Source organism: Phalaenopsis equestris, unplaced genomic scaffold (assembly GCF_001263595.1).
Source record: "Phalaenopsis equestris unplaced genomic scaffold, ASM126359v1 Scaffold000399, whole genome shotgun sequence".
Lineage (NCBI taxonomy): Eukaryota > Viridiplantae > Streptophyta > Magnoliopsida > Asparagales > Orchidaceae > Phalaenopsis > Phalaenopsis equestris.
In genome coordinates this window covers 1,017,675-1,030,332 of record NW_018164841.1, presented here as the reverse complement: position 1 = coordinate 1,030,332, position 12,658 = coordinate 1,017,675, and the positions used below count along the sequence as shown (strand labels likewise).

Genomic DNA, 12,658 nt, shown 5'->3' with positions numbered 1-12,658 from the left:
TTGTTAAGCCAAAATGGAGACCCGCCATTGGGTAGCCCCTGCTAAAAGTCAACCACAACACGATCCAAATTAATCATTTTTTATATGACAAAACAAATGACCCACGTGATAATTACTAAAAATAAAATTATGTTATCAAATACAGTTCATTTTAAGAATATAAGATAAAAACACATAAAAAATTTTAAAAGAATAGAAATAGTTCCAAACATTCCTCACCAACGGGAAAAAATATTACATCAGTACTACGCACGTAGAGTAACGTGCGTACCCAATGAAATCACGCCACGATACCCCGCGCGACGCAGAAAAAAAAACGGCGCAGTAACACGGGGAATATTCTCCCCCGTGTTATTCATGTGTTATTGTGTGTTATTCATGTGTTATTGTATCCTGAGAATATTCTTGGTGTTATAATAACACAATAACACATCAATAACACATGAATAACATGCAATAACACATGAATAACGCACAATAACACATGAATACAGGAGGGAATATTCTCCGTGTTACTGCGCAGTTTTTCTTACTCCGCCACGCGAGATGTCGTGACGTGTTTTGATTGGCTACGCACTTAAAAATAATATTTCTTCCACCAAGGGAGGTTAGTATCAATTGAGGGGAGTTGAAACGGATGGATAGTTGATCGGATTAACCACTCATGCAGCTCCCAGTGGCATGCGGCTTCGTCAACTCTGCTCCCCGCTTTCTGTCATCCATCCCCATCATTTCGGAGAGGAAGAGGAGCTGGGTAGCCTGCGTTAATGGTCGACTTGATGGAAGAAGCTCCGACCCGAATCTAGATGCCGCAATCAGAGCGGCTTGCATACGCTTCGAGGAGTCTCTGCGTCTCGGTACTTTTCCTTTGTTTCTTATCTTGTTATGCACAAAACCTATTCGACGAAAGAAGACATTGTGCGAACTCTCTTTTCTGTTGCATCATACCCTGCAAATTCGTTTGAATTGTTGGCGATGAAAATTTGCTTGTAATCATAATTAAAAGATATAAAGGAAAATTTTTAATAGAATGAAAGAACGCAATCCATAGAAAGATTGATTAGATATTCGACCATAGACAGTGTCCCTTCCGTGTGGGTTTCACTGCCGCTATTACTGCCTCTCTTTTAGCCTTATCCGTCGGCATGAAGATTAATTATCCGATTTTTGATGTCTGTTGCAGGTTATTTTTACTATACATATGCGTATACTGTATGATATTTGTGTTGGGAATTATCGGAGGTTTGAGCTAGAAACGTCCTTTTTTTTTTTTCACTAATTTGAAAGTTTAGAAGTTCTGGTGTAGGGTATTTTGATCTTACTAACTTCTGAGGCAGCAGGCATGTAGTGATTAAAACTTTGTATGTCAAAATTCAATCTTGTGTTTTGCATTTCGGATGTTTGATTCCTTCGGAGTAAAATACAAGTGTAACCAGTGTCTTCAAGGGTGCAACACGTGCTTTGGTACAAGCCTGCACTTGACAGTAAGTGATTCTCAAGCTCAACACATCTCTTCGTTTCACTCCTAAAACATGCTTTTAGTAACAAATGTATGACTATTTAATTCGTGGAATAATCATCTACAAATAGTGGCATAAGGCTTGAATTAGGGTGTCAAAAATTGATTCGGCATGCCAAATCTTCCTGAACTCAACTTGAAAAATCCAGATTCGTGTTGGATCTAATAATTTTTGTGGTACGAGGTCAGATTAGAAATCCTAGCCTATTTAATTTTTCAGGCCAGGTTTAAGTTGACTTGCCAATCCAAAATTACCCCCAAAAGGACTTGCTAACCCGAGATGGACTGAAATTTGAGCTGCAAACCTGAAAATGACCTGAGATTGATTTGAAATTGACTTGAATTTGACCTGACTAACTATTAAGTGTTATGTTAAATGGGTTATATAGGCTGTGCTCGAGTTAGCGGGTTGAAGGAAGGTCAATTTCTGATTGAACTTTCTGAACCATTTAATATTCGGGTCGGCTTTGAGTCAAGCAATTTCAGGAAGGGTTAATTTTGGGTCTGACTTAAATCCAATTTGACGCTCATAGCGTGAATCTTCTTCTCTTTGGAATTCATTTGTTTTTTACTTTCTTTAAATATTTTGTTATTAACTTTATTGCAGGCATTGATTTTGATCAAATTTAGCAATTGATCTCATGCTCCGACTTAGGAGCTTGCCATACCAATGCAAGAATAAATTGTTAAATCAAGTATTTAAGTGCGTCTTCTATCAATACATAATATTAAATTAATTGCTCATTATTTTCTTAAATAACAACTTTTGATACCAAGGAGTCACTAAATCACAAAAGTCCATCAATACTTTTTTAAAAAAAGAGCTACTATATTTACTTCAATATGCAAAATTTTTAAATACCTATTACTTGCAGATTCACATTTGTGTTTCAGAAACTTCCTTCTTTGACTTATTCATAATATAAAATCATTTCATAGGAATATTAATAGTGTTAGTTATAAATGCAACTCAATAGGTATGTTATAGTTCTAACTCATAGTATTGTCATTTTGTTTTTATTTGTCAATATTCTTAAATTTGTGAGATTTATGGAGTATAAATCATGTAAATTTGTTGCATCTAACCGTATGGTTTTTGTGTTATGACTGTGATCGAGTTTGAATTATGTAAATTTCTTGCATTTAACCAAATGGTTTTGAATATCTCACAGATGTAAACTTTTTGGTCTAGTGACTATTTCTAATATTTACTGAATTGTTCAAGCGGCAGATCCTCTTTTTATCGATCCATATGCTGAATGTTTGGTTTCTTCTGAGGCTGGTAGATCTGGCATGAAGAAGCAACAACTAGCCTCAGTATCATCGACATTATATTACAGGCTAGCAACTAAGTTCATTGATGACAAAATACTTGATGAGATTAGCAGCTTACAGGAGCTGAGGCAGGTTTAGTGCTTGATCTTAAATCTTCATTATTTCTGGTGAATTATGTAGTAAATTAACTTATGCCTTGTAGGTTGTTCTTTTGACAGATGGAATGGACACCCGTCCGTATAGGTTGAACTGGCCACGATCTACGGTCATTTATGATATATCTCCTGAAGCTGTTTTCAAAGAAGCATGTGGGAAACTTCAGGGTATGTGTTAACTTTCTTGAATAAATTCAAATCGAAATTGTAGGATCAGAGAAATGAGATCTATTGTAAATAGATAGTTTTGTGTTATTTCTAAAATTAATGATTAAATTAATAAAATTTGGATACCTATTGAAAGTGAAAAGTAAGGTGTACTGTTTATTTCATAGAATCACACAAACGAGCCTTTTGTGTTTTCATCTGAAATTCTGCAGTGCTGCCTAGTATAAAATTCTTTGTTGTTCTTAGTTCTTCTGCATTGAAGTATCTTCTTGGACTTGATTTGAGTCATCTACTTAGCTAGTGAAGAGGGCTATTGTTTTGTGAACTGCATACTCTATGTGAACTTTTTTCAGTTCTTTTCAGTTGGGACCATATCTATAAAAGCTAGTGTATATATTGTGATATTTCTTGCATAAAACATCGATAAATGTTTTATAGATCAATATCTAAAAATGTTGTTACAAAAGGGAAGTTATGAAACAAAAATGAAGTGCTTAGACCCCTATGATACATTCTCGAAGTTTGAATCCAGTGAAAAGCAATGAAAGATTGAAGTAAGAGTCCCTATGGTAAAATTATAGGAGTAACACTTTATTGCAAAACTTTGATTCTGGAAGCTGAATTCTTTTAGGTTTAAAAAATATCTTGAAGAAATTATAAATCTGATGGTGAAAGTTGGAATTCAATTTTTTTAGGACAAGCTAGTCAATGGCTGGAAAAAACCTGATCATACTTTTCTTAGCTCACCTTTCCCCTTTGTTTGACCTGAGTGGAGGGAGGAGGCATCAATGGTAACTAGGGTGTTTACATTGATAGCCATAAATTGGGGGGTCAAGAGGAATATACCATCTCCTTGCTCTCATTATGTTTCCTTAAGCTTAAAAAGTGGTGCTGAAGGTTGGATAACTTGAGATTTGGCGTTTCCACCTCTTTGAATAAAATCTAAAAATCCTTCCTTCAAACTCCTCCATTAAGGTCAAAAACAAGTGAAAAGCCTCCTATAGGACCTTTCCTTGTATTCCCTTTGGGTTATTAGATGTTCTAGAATCTTTGGTGACGCTCAGAATGGTTGGTGGTGGAGCTAGCTATAGTCAATGGAATAACATGATACAGACAAAAGAAAAAAAAGGATATAGATGGGTTAAGTTTCTTAGCTTATAAATAGGAGAATTTACTCAACCCGTTAAAGTATCCATTAGCAAGTGAGAGAGGAAGAGAGAAAAGGAGAGGAAACCTAGTTGAAAGAAGCAGAGGGAATAATGAAAAAAAAGAGTAAAAAATAAAAGTTCAAAGCTCCAGAAAAATCAATAAAATCTGTTTCACACACCGTTCGATGAAATCAACTTCTTTTGATCCATTTTGAAGTTTATTCTGTTTTTTTTTCTCAATTTTAATTTATCTATCATCATTATCATCACCAGAATATTATTCTTTAGAAGTTTTGGAGGTTTCTCTGCTCTTTGTGCTTACTTTAGTCTCTAGGGTTTATTTGGCCTTTAAGATCCCATTGGTCTCTAAACTTATGGACTTGTCCTTTATAGGACATTTTTGGTAGCTTTAAAAGGTCAGTGAAGTGCAGTATGATTCCTATAACTAACCTACAAAGAGAATCATCAAGCACATGTTTTACTAAATTATTTAATATCTAGAGCACTGGAATCTTAGGAGAAATTCTCCATGTGGTCATTATCAAGGAACACTACAAGATATTCTTTTTGAAGGACTTCTAAGTTCTTTCATTTTAATTGTCTTGTTTTTCATTTAGCGGGACATTTCATCAACCTCATCTATTACTCAACAAATTTAGCTTGTAAATTTTTAAAGCTTTTTTTTCACTTGTAGCCAAAATAAATTTATTGTTAAATACCCCATGCTCAATTCATTGCACATGATATTCTTTAAAATACCCATATTAACACATAAAGATTCATGGCAATATGATAATGCAAAAGCAACCACATATGCTCTATTGAATGCAGTTAACATGATAGTCTTATATGCAACTCACAATTAATGGTTGGTTTCAATTTTGAAGAAATATGGAAAGAAAGATTATTCTTCACAATGATGAATTACTCCCTATTATATGTAATAGAGTAACCGACATACCGGTCTACAAAATAGAAAACTAGAATCTCTTTAAATTAGGAATCTCACCAAAATAGGAAAACAAAAAATAGGATTATCTAATAAGTAAAAAAAAAATGAATATCTTTTGAATAAAGGAAATAAATTCCTTCCTTATGGAGCTCAAAGGTCAGTTACTTTCGACAATCCTGGGTTGTATATATCATACAAAACAAATTTAAAATTTAATTTATCATGACCCACCCTCAATAGTGCTTTGGTGAGAATATTAACAATTTGAAGTTTTGTTGGAACACAGCTTAGCTGAACAATTTTGTTAATTTTTTATTGATAAAGTGTTAGCCAATTTTGATATGTTTTGTTTTGTTATGTTCCACATAATTTTTCGTTAAACTAATAGCTGCTTGAGTATTACTAAATTATCTTACTTATTTCATTTCTCTCAATCTTAAGTTCCCTTCATAGTCTTTGAAGTTACATTCTTTCACATACTTCTAATGCAATAGCAAGATATTCAAATTCTGCACCACTCCGGGAGACACCGACGTGCTTTTTGCTTCTCTAAGTGTCGAGAATGCCTAGACGTATGAATATTCCTATCAATTACCTTTCAATCCTAGCCACCTCCTTTGTATATCCCAATCTCACAATTTTCAGATATTTTAAAGAGCAAATCATATCTAGGACTCATCTTCAAGTATCTCAAAATTTTTTTTAGTGCTTCTAAATGCTCTTTATTTGGATTTATTCATGTGATGAATTAATTACTACACTAATTAAATATGCAAAATGAGATCTTGTGTGTTATAGGTAGATTATCTTACCCATAAAACTTTGATATATTCCTTTGTTAACTGGACAACTTCATTTTTTTTAGTTTTTTTGTTAGAATTCATGGGTGTGTAGCAAGTTTATAGCCAAGCATATTAGTTTCCCTTAACAGGTCTAGGCTGCACTTTTTGTGGGATATGACAATTCCCTTCTTAGATCGAGCTACCTCTTTTACTGGGAAGTATGGGAGAGTCTTAAGGTCCTTGAGCTCAAATTATATTGCAAGCATAATTTTTTATTTGATAATTGTTAAGATAATATCTACTTATACTATGCGAGTAATAATTTTATCTCTAGGTTGTTATTTAAAAAATAGTGTATGATAAGTTTGACACTAATGATATACAGTTGTAATCACGATATTAACAACCTTCTCAAACTAAGTACGAGGAGATTGCTTCAAGTCATATAAGGATTTCTTCAACTTACAAATCAACCTATTGTTCGTTATATTTTTCAAACTCGGAGTTATAATCATGTAGACATCTTCATCATGGTTCCCATTCAAGGATGTATTTTTGACATCAAGTTGGTATTAAGACTAGTATTTATTTACTGCAAGAGTGAGTAAAACCCGAATAGTATTAAGCTTGACAACAGTCGCAAATTTTTCGTAGCAGTCAATCCCATTTGACTGCATGAAGCTCTTGGCTACCAGTCTTGCTTTGAACCTCTTTACACTTTCATCCCCTTCGTATTTGACAGTGAATCTCCATTTGCACCCAACAAGATTTTTTTTTTCATGAGGTAAGTTTATAGGTGTCCATGTTTTATTATTTTCTATAGCCCAATTTTTTTTTCTCAAATACTTATTTCTACACTATAACTTTTAGAGCCTCTTGGTTAGAGTTGGGAACTTGCGTAATCAAGGTTTTTCAACAAAGTTTTGGTAGCAACTTCTCATATTATGCGTATCTTTCGATTGGATGCGTTGTGCACCTTCAAACACCTCCCTTGTGTGCAATTGGTTAATTGAAATCATCAACCAACAATACAAGAGAGTTATGAGATAAGGAATCAATACCATTATAATTATTAGATGTTGGAGGATTTGGTTTCGGGTCTACATTGTGTCATTTACATTATTATTTTGGTATATACTTGAAGTTCTTGATCATTGGTGTCAAGTGAAGGTGGAGTAAAGACAATTGAGAAATAACAGTTAAGATTATTTCAGTGATAGAGTTTGGTTCTTGAAGTGGAGCTGGTTGAGTGATAGGATTTGGTTCGGTTGGTTGAGTGGCAGGGTTTGATTCAGTTGAAGGAAAAATGGCCCGAGTATCTTGGAGAATGTGTTGAATTTAATCTTCCATCGTGTTCTTTTCCTGAATTTTGAAACTATGAAAAGTACGATTAATTATCAAAGAGGGTGGCATCTATGGGGTTGTATATTTATTTAGTGATTGGAGATCAGCTTTTGTATTCTTTTCATTGAAGGAGTAACATAGGAAGTTTCATCTAAGATAATTGTGATCAAGTTTGGTGTAGTGTTGTTGGTGGATGTGAATAAAGGTGGAACTAAAAAAAACCTTGAATGATAAATCAGAAAAAAAGAGTTGATATGTGGATAGAATTCTATGAGAACATTATGAGAAATTTTTAATTTTAGAACTCAACTGGTATTCTATTGATGAGATGTGGCTGTGAGTGGCTTCCCCCCAAAAGTGTTTAAGTACATGATTAAGAACATTATGACATGCTCACCTAAAGTAATTGTCAATTCTTTCTCTTAGTGATCCTCTTTTGTTAGAGAGTATCCACATAAGAAATTATATGAATGATATGATATTTGAAAACATGAGGACTAAGAATGGAATTAAAATATTCTTTAGTATTATATGGAATAAATTTAGAACTAGAAATTAAATTGAAAAAAATTGAACTAGATTCCGAAATATAACTTGACGAATGAATTTTTCTACCAATGAAATTATTTTCTTTGATCAAATATAGACCACCGTGCATTTTAGTGCTAACAATTATTTTCCCGTAATTGACTACTTGAAAGTCATAAGGATTGTAATAGAATTTAGTCACAAATTTTAAGTCATGAGTATGTTTGTTTATTGAGAGTAAATTACAATCTAATTTTGGAACATAGAGAACGGAGTATAGGTGAGGATCCTTTGTCGATTCAATTGATCTAGTTTCTGCTAATGGTGAGAATAAACTATCAGCTATTCTGATTACAAAATGACTGATGCATGAGTTGTAATTTTTGAAGATGTTAATGTCCTCCGTTATGATCTGAGGTTATTTAGTCAACTATTCAACTGTTTTAGTTTATTGTTTTGGATAATAAAATCATGGGATAAGACACCTTTATGTGCTACTGGTTGGTTGCTCGACAAAGGATCGTGTTGCTTGTTCATAACTGAAGTTATGATTAAAAATTTTATGTAGTGCATTTTTGTGTACTTTTCAGCATATTTTCTGTAATAACTGTTAAAAAATAATACTAAAGAGAAACTTTTGAATCAATGACAAGCATCCATTAACCATCACAATAGTTTTTTTTAAGAAACGAACATCTCTTTTGAGTCGAATGAGAACAAGAATGAGAAATACAGAAGCGGAAGGCGAGGAGGATGTTCAAGGGTTTTAAAACTTAGTGGAAGTGAGGATGCATCATCAGGGTTGCATGTGGTGACCCACAACTGCGGGAGAACTCAATTGGGAAACAAGCAAGGTACGACACCCGTGCGTCGTTTGCAAGTATACTTTGAAGTGGAAGATGGGCCTCGAAGTATTGTGGTAGCCGCTTGCCTCTAGGCAAGCTTGAGGACAACACCTCTTGCGTACAGGGGATGCTTGGATGCGTGCGTAAGTTTACTACACGAAGGAAGAAGGGAGGAGAAGAGGGCCTTTGTTTGCGGGTCTGTCTATGTGAAGGTGGTCTCAGTGAACCGATGAGGGTTGTGTTGGAAACACTTTTAGGAGGTGACCAGTCGTACGATCTTGTTCAAAGGACACATTCAAGCTGTTTGAAGGAGAATAACGGGGAGAAAGGGCTCTGTATGCAAGGTGAGAGAGCTGGAATGTGTGAAGGAAGTAGTGGAGAGGCAAACTGAATCCTAACATGCCACTTTTGACATGTAAAAGGAGCCGTACCACACCAAGCTGAGGTAAATGTATGGTTAGTGTTTATATTGTTTTCTTTTAGAATAAATAATAATTTTAATGTTAAATTAATGTTAATTATGATTGATATTAATTGATTTTTGTTAATCAATGTCAGAAATCAGAGGTAAAAGGAGTATTAGATTGGGTGCCAAGATGATTTATGGAGGTTGAGGTTTAATTTTATGTTTGAATTTAACATAGTCAATTGAATGTATTAAGTGCTGATCTATGTTTCTAAAATAGACATAAGCATATATGTTGGGAGCGAAGAGAGTTGAAGGCAGCGGAAGAAAAAGGTACAGATTAATTGAAGTTAAGGTTTAATTTATTTAATTAAATTTTATGTTATTAAAATATTAATATTATATTATATTATATTTTACAATAACAAAGTCTAAGAAGATTTAGAGATTGGAAGTCAGTGAGATAAGCAAGCAAGGGTAAAGTGAGTAATTATGTTTGTACATTACAGTAATGTTTCTTCTAATTTAATTTTTTTTATTTATGCTTTATTTCATTGAGACTTAGACGACAATGATATCTTCATATTATTAGGCAAGAAGTATGCATGTAACAGACATGCATAAACATAACGTGTGGACCTTCACTAGTGGTCTTATGATTGGCAAATCCGTCGGTTGAAAGCTTCAGCTGGACAAAAGATTCTGTTGGTTGGCACATTATATCGATCAACCGGATTATAAAGTCGATCGACTATTTGTTGATGAGTTCTCCGCTCTGCCGTCTGAAACCTCGCTTGTGCGCCTCTGTTGTCGACTGTCCAATTTCTTTGAGATGCATGCTAGCATATTTGTAGTATAAATATTAGTTTTCTGATTTTTCTGCTCCTTGATGACGACAACTACGATAAGGACAGAAAAATTATTAAGCAACAATTGATATAGAAATCAAGAAAATTAATTCAATAATCAAGTCTCTCTTGTTTTTCACGCTCAGTAAATCCTATAAATAGGGTTAGAGTCTTAGTGCTTTCTATTTCTTTATCGGCACTCTGGGTCTTTCGATTGACACCATGACCGATGGTTTGAGTAAGAAGGATATGGATATCCGCCTCCTAACTTTGGAGGGCTTTCGACTTCCTATTTTTTCTATAGTGGAAAAGAAGAAGAAAAGAGTATCAAGAAAAAGAAGCGAGGGAAGCCCAAACCTGAGCCGGTCGATCAAGTTGCCTCTTTGGATAGCCCTGTCACTCGACCGTGGAAGAAGACATCAACGATGAACCTTTTTTCGGCCTTCAGTCCGAGTGTTGGTGCGGCTGTCAAGGAAAGTGAGTGAGTCATTCTTGTTGAGGGTAGTCAAGAGGGATCAAGAGAAAAATCAATCGTCGATCATTTCCCACCTTCTTTACCAAGTAAGGATGGAGATGCCTTAGCTCAAGGGGCGGAAAATTTTATTCCTCTTTCTAAGTTAGATAAATTTTTAGGTATGTAAAAATATTTCTTTTGACATCTTTCTAATAATCCTTTGACATTTTTCCTAATGTAGATGAGTCGATTGTTCCAGATACTTGAATTGGCGGCGGGCCGTCCCAGAACGTTGTTGATTTTGCCCCAATGGTTGCTGCTACACCTTTGGGATTGATCGCGACACCCCCTTCTGCGGCCAACCAAATTTGATGACCATCCATCACTCACTTCAGCGCCCTTAGCAGGAGCGATTGCAATGTGGACAACTATCCTTCGCCTAATGGAATACTAGATGGTGGATAAGGCTGGCCCCTCGATCCAAGCGGCTGAAAATCTCGCCAAAGCGTGCGCGCCATAGCGGCTGGTTCGCTGCGAGCTCCTGGAGGCCAAGGTCACTGCACTTTAATGAAGGTTGGCTGATATTGCTAGGCTGGAAGGAGAGGTTGCATCGGTCTAAGACTCTGTGAACGATGTGCGCGCTGAGTTAGGGCCCATCTGTGAGTCGACTACTTTGAGTAGTTTTCATTAGGATGCGACCGACTGGGGCATATTAAGTTTGGTGGAGAGTTAGCCTTCCAGAGGATGCTTCAAAAGGGTATGCCTTGGCCAAAGCAGCGGAAGATCCTTCTATAAAATTTTTTCTTCGTGACATGTAATCATGCTATCTGCAGTAAAATAATATTTAATTAATGTGAAATGATGTTTGATATAACACTTATTTTTATGTGGTGCCTTGACTTCCGCATTGGCCTTAAAAGTAGGCCTATGGGTTGCTTTTTATCCTTTAAACTTTTCGGTTTCCTCTGCGTCTCCCGATGCTTCTTTCTTCCTTTTGTCTTTCAGTCGTGTCTTTTCTTTGTGATATGATGGATTCCAAGTATTCTCCCTCTCTTTTTGGCTTCTACGCTGCTACTAATGTTTCACTTTTGACAACAAAAGATCTGAAAGGGATGCAAGGGTTGTACATCTTCGTCAACAGTATCGTTCTTCGGAGTACGAGAGTCAGGTGTGCGACAAACAATGTCGGTGCTGACTTAGTCTTCTACTAGGATCAATTTAAGTATGGCTTTCAACTGCTTCTGTTCCCTGAACTTTGGAGTGTCTTCAATAAATATGAGGTCATTCCGGCCCAAATGTTGCCGAACTCAGTTGCCGCCATCATGACCTTCGTCATCTCTTGTCGCTGAGAGGGAATCTTGGTCGATTGACTTGTTTAGTCACTTCTACTCCTTCAAGGTCGTTAAGAAAAGTTTTTTTTTATGTTTTTGACTAGAAAGAAACCTCTAACTACTTGGAGTTGAAAATAAAATAAAAGACTGGAGGAAACAATTTGTGGTCGGTTCTTGTTCTGGTGATTGGGGAGTGTCGGCCGTTTTTATGTTCAACTTGACTTTCGTAGTTTGAAAAGGTGACGATTTTGTGATTTTGAAAATAATTTAAATATAAATATAACTTTTTGAAAGAAGTAACTTTTTAATTTTTAAAATAAGTGAGACCAAACGAATCTCACATTTTCAGATAGTTTAGATGATTTAACGCAATACTACAAGCAATACACTTATCCCGAAGAATAAATATATTACTTGTAATAGGGATTTAATCATCTAGACTAAACAATTTGTGACATCCGTTTTGATCTGCGAAATATTTTATAAAAAGGCCAACAAGTTCCCCTATCTAACATAAAAAAAATTAAATAGGGTTTATTTTATCTGGGTTCCTGGTTCCCTATAGAGGCAAGCCCCTATAGTTAATTACATCTTAAATGATCGAAATCACTTAAGATAACTCTCGATTAAGATCAGGTGGTTTTGCTTTCAAGATTTCAAAATTTAGGTTTTCACGATTGGACATAAGAAAGTCAAATGGGAATGACTCAAAATAGGAACAATTATTTAAGGAATCCAAAAAGAAGAAAAGTAGGGGGACATCACGGATCCAGGAGAAACCCCGGAGATGTCCCAACTATCCTGATGTTCGGCTTTATGTCTTTGAAGTGATGATCATTTAATATTTTAATCCAGCAAATTATTTAAGATTTAGGACTTATTTTTGCACAACGTCAGACTGTG

At 35.2% G+C, this 12,658-nt stretch overlaps 1 protein-coding gene across 8 annotated transcripts in view; it reads left to right on the top strand.

Annotated features, from left to right (window-relative positions):
* Positions 1–617: 617 nt before the first annotated feature.
* LOC110026741 (putative S-adenosyl-L-methionine-dependent methyltransferase Mb0747c) overlaps positions 618–12,658 on the top strand; it is a 50,880-nt gene continuing 38,839 nt past the window's right edge. For 5 of the 8 annotated variants that reach the window (XM_020727831.1, XM_020727832.1, XM_020727837.1 and 2 more), the window contains exons 1-3: positions 618–857; positions 2,745–2,926; positions 2,997–3,117. In XM_020727831.1, the coding sequence (XP_020583490.1) occupies positions 665–857; positions 2,745–2,926; positions 2,997–3,117 (496 nt within the window). In that variant the 5' untranslated portion in view covers positions 618–664. Of the gene's footprint in view, positions 858–1,183; positions 1,483–2,744; positions 2,927–2,996; positions 3,118–12,658 lie in introns of all 8 variants that reach the window. The other 3 variants (XM_020727836.1, XM_020727834.1, XM_020727838.1) reach the window with 3 other exon arrangements.